This window comes from Lactuca sativa, chromosome 7, assembly GCF_002870075.4.
Source record: "Lactuca sativa cultivar Salinas chromosome 7, Lsat_Salinas_v11, whole genome shotgun sequence".
Lineage (NCBI taxonomy): Eukaryota > Viridiplantae > Streptophyta > Magnoliopsida > Asterales > Asteraceae > Lactuca > Lactuca sativa.
The window spans coordinates 5540853-5544964 of NC_056629.2; the positions used below are offsets into that span (position 1 = coordinate 5540853).

Here is a 4112-nt window from a genome sequence, read left to right on the forward strand (position 1 = left end):
TAATTGGTCCATAAATAGCCGCATCTTTTTCTATATTTGTCATTATTGATTACCAACTTTCTATCAACAAGTTAAAAAGTTTCTATAAATACACATACACACTAAATTATAGTGGAAACAGCTCATTGTTCTTGGTTCAAGCAAAAATGTTTTAGACACCGTTTGATATGCGTCTGATCGAGTCAAGTCAGACAAGACAAGTGAGATTTTTTTTAGCGAATCAAATGTAATTTACTAATTCATCATTGATCATATGGCATTTACATAATGAAATCTTTTTTTTTTTTTCATCTGTTTTTGTATGTAACGGTTATTATATTTTTCTTTATTACCGATAAGCAGGCATTTAATCTTTTTGAAATATGTTAAATAGATTGTAATTTATTTTATTATATAAAATAAAAAATTTGGTAGATTATATTGTTCATCCATGTATAGATTTTGTTTGTTTTGTTAACAACTTGTAACCATTTTGTGTATAAAAACAAAAAAGAAAATCTTTTATTCGCTTGTTTACCAATTAAAGATGATGGATGAAGAAAGAAAGACATACCCAAATCACAATTAAAAAGAATCTAAAAGGACCGACTGTTTCGGTTGAAATATAATGCCCAAAGTGAATAAACGACCACCTAAAATCTAAATCACTTTTTCCCATACATGGACTCCACCTTCCCATCATTCCCACCAAGCAACAAATACTTATCTTTCCTAGTCAAATTGGTGCACTCAAATCCAAGAACACCACCCAAAACTTTCTGCACATGATTCGCCACCTCAATCGCCGATTTCCCACCACCCTTCACCGTCATCTCCGCCGGCAACCTCTCAAGAAACGTAATCTCATAAGTGGGACTCGGGTTCATGAAATAAAAATACGGGTCCCAAAACTTAACCCCACGAACCGTCGTCCCATTAAACATATTCTGCTTCAAATCCATTGCCACCGGAACAATCCTATCACTCAACTCAGCAAACAAGGCACTGAACCGCAACAAAAACGGTTCACGACAAGTCGTCCCTTCCGGGCACACAACCAGGTCACCTTTCTGAAGCAATTCTTTGATCCGGGCAGCGTCGGTTTCCCGGTCACGGGTTAGGGCAATTGCGGGGATCGGAGACATGAAGCGTGAGAGTTTGCTTACGCTGTATGTGACACAGAAGGGTTTGCGACCCAAGGCAATGGCGATTATGATGGGGTCCAGGGCGGTTCGGTGGTTGCACACGTAGAGGTTTCCGGGGGTGCCGGGGGATGGAGCTGCTGGTGGGTTGCCGCGGATTACGAGTTTGATACCGAGCATGCCATAGGTGTAACGGACGATTCGCTCCGGGAGTGGGAGGTTGAAGTAGACACGGATGAGTGATAGGATGAATCCGAATGGGAGCCAGATGTATGTGATTAGAGCGTTGAATGGAGTCGGCCGTTGGACTAACCGCCCGTCGTGGAAGATTAGTCGGGTTTTCAGGCGGTCGCGGCCTACTATCGTCGCTGATTCGTCTTTCGGCACCATGAAAGCTGTCTGCAATTCAAGTCACAAATTACATAATTAATACTAGGATAACCAAAAGTTTTATATACCGTTTTTAAGCAACCGTTTCAAATTTCAATAACGAAGAAATGTTTTTTTTAATGTAATACGTATAATCTTAAATAGAATAAAACTTGTTTATTCCCTATAAATAATAAATCATTAAATAGATAATAAGGGAAAAATATATTAGGTTGGGTTGGTGACTTCTAAAGGTTGTTGTGTATAAGTTGAATAAGAAAAAAAAAATTGTTGATTAAAAGGTTGGGCTGGTTGAATTTATCAATAAGGTCTTAATACTTAACATACTAAATAAAAAGACCCATCAGTAATCATAGACTTGAAATTCTATTTGGGTCAGAAATCCGGTTCAATCTATTGTCCTCCAAGTCAACTCAAGTCTATAAGAATAATTGGAGGTGTAATAATCGACACAAAAAAAGAAAGAAAGGGACTAGTACATGGTAGTGGGCCTAGATTTTTCTTTCAAGGGGAAGGGAAAGGGGTTGGGGTTGGGGTTGATAATTAAACAAGCTATCTACTACCGTCTTCTTTAATTCCTTACTTGTTCTTACAAATGTACCACCAAACTTTACACCGTTTTAGCAGATCTCCAACCACCATCGCTTCACAAATTAATGTCTACAGTTTGAGAATCAATAATGCACCGAAAATACAGACCGGATAAGTAAGTACTATTACCCTGTTTACTGTACCCTCATATTCTAGTCGGTCTTTTACAGCTTCTTGTCTCTCAATATATGGGCTGGGTTTCAGACCATGTCAACAATCAATTACATGATAATTTTAAGAATTACCGTATACATTCCAGAATAATCCTTTTATAGTGCTTAAGCATAAACATGGGAAGCCCTCAATTCTAGCATATTCTATACCACTTACCAATGGATCCATCAAAAGATGCACTGTAATTTGGAAATGAAGCCTAAAACTTAGCTAAGATGATTGACATTTAATTGGAATTGATGGTTTTGGACAAAGTACCAGACAATATCACTTTTCAGTTACCAGTGGACTAATTCTTATGTTACAAGCACCAATTTTGTTAGAAGCAATTAAAGTGAATATTGTTACCTTGATGTTAGCTCTTCATGGAAAAAGAACTACATATAGTTGAGACCCGATCTAGAAAATAGAAATGCTTCTAAACTAGAAGAATAGGCAAGAACAAATTAAGATATACATACCACTATTAATAATCCACACAAATTGCAAATTGAAAGAAATGGTATACATGCATACCAAAATAAAAAATGAAGGGATTATTATTATTATTATTTGTGATGCATTGTTTACTAAATTAATGATTAGCACATTTTTATGCTTTGTCCTGGCATAACTTGCATCATCTTTTACTTGTTCCATAGAATTGATATTAAGGCAGGATAGCAAATCAACAAGTTAAAGCAACAAATCTCCTCCATTCTTTCCAATATAAATTTCAATTTAGCACGGAAGAGTGTATTTAGTATGAAATGCGAACACTAACCGATAGTATGCAATAAAGAAAAGAGCACGATCTAGTTTACTTTATTGGCACTAAAAATAACAAAAGCGTAAGTCGGTTTGTGCTTCGCCTTTGTAGATTATTATGTATTACGCCATTTAACTAGTTCCAAATAAACATAATAGATGCTAGACATTTCAAGAAATTAACTGAAATTTGACTAACCTTGCAAACGGACATGAAATCGTGATCAGATTTCCGATCGCCAAGTCCGATATCAGGCGTATCTTCACCAAATTCCTTCAGGATCGCCAGCTTCTTCCATTTGCCAACCAAAACACCAGGCTCCTTCACGAATCCTGTAGCTCTCTTCGTCTTCTCATTCACCTCGATCTCCGTTCCAAGCACCTTCTCCCCTCCCAAAAAATCCTTCACGAACGCATCCACCATTACTGTCGGATTCGCCGTAACAACTACTTTCCTCTCGCACCTATCAAAAACTTCAAAACTATCACTCCTCACGTCCGCCGCATAGAACCGCGGCAGAACGGCGCGTGACGCAAGCTCGATGTCCTTCACCTTGATCCCGGAGAAGGAGATGAAAATCAACATCTGTATGGCCAAAGCCTCCGATATGAAGATGTAGGCTACAGCAACTATCGGAAACGAAAGTAACAGAGCAAGGCCGCGAAGGAGGCTGCCGGCTTCGATCGCTACAAGCATGTAGTATGGAAAAGCAGAGGTCGCTTTCAACAGAGTTCCGTCAAGATCGGCCGCCACTGACTGGTGACTAATGGCGGAGACATCGCATTTCGAGATCGGTGGAAACGCCTTCTCGCCCAATTCCGGCTTCTGTAACGACATTTTCTCTCTCTGCACTTCTGTAAGCAACTGAATGAAAGGAGGGAGGGGGAAGGGTTCCTTTTAAATGTGGTGTGACACAACCTAAATGACCAAATTGCCCCTTGAAGATAGGTGGGAAGTTTTCGCGGGGTGTCAGTAAAATGACGAAAATGCCCTCAAGTAGTTGAGCGGTTTAATGCACCGGTAAGAAAGTTGACTGATAATTTGACTTTTGATTCTCTTTTACATTTATTTTACATTTATACTCTTTT

General features: G+C 38.6%; 1 protein-coding gene across 1 annotated transcript; it reads right to left on the reverse strand.

Moving 5' to 3' along the window:
* Positions 1-534: 534 nt before the first annotated feature.
* LOC111902674 (probable glycerol-3-phosphate acyltransferase 8) lies at positions 535-3895 on the reverse strand. Its single transcript, XM_023898491.2, has 2 exons — positions 3223-3895; positions 535-1520 (listed from the first exon to the last, which is right to left on the reverse strand). Exons 1-2 carry the CDS (start codon positions 3859-3861, stop codon positions 645-647), a joined length of 1515 nt encoding a protein of 504 aa, XP_023754259.1. The 5' UTR covers positions 3862-3895; the 3' UTR covers positions 535-644.
* Positions 3896-4112: the final 217 nt, after the last annotated feature.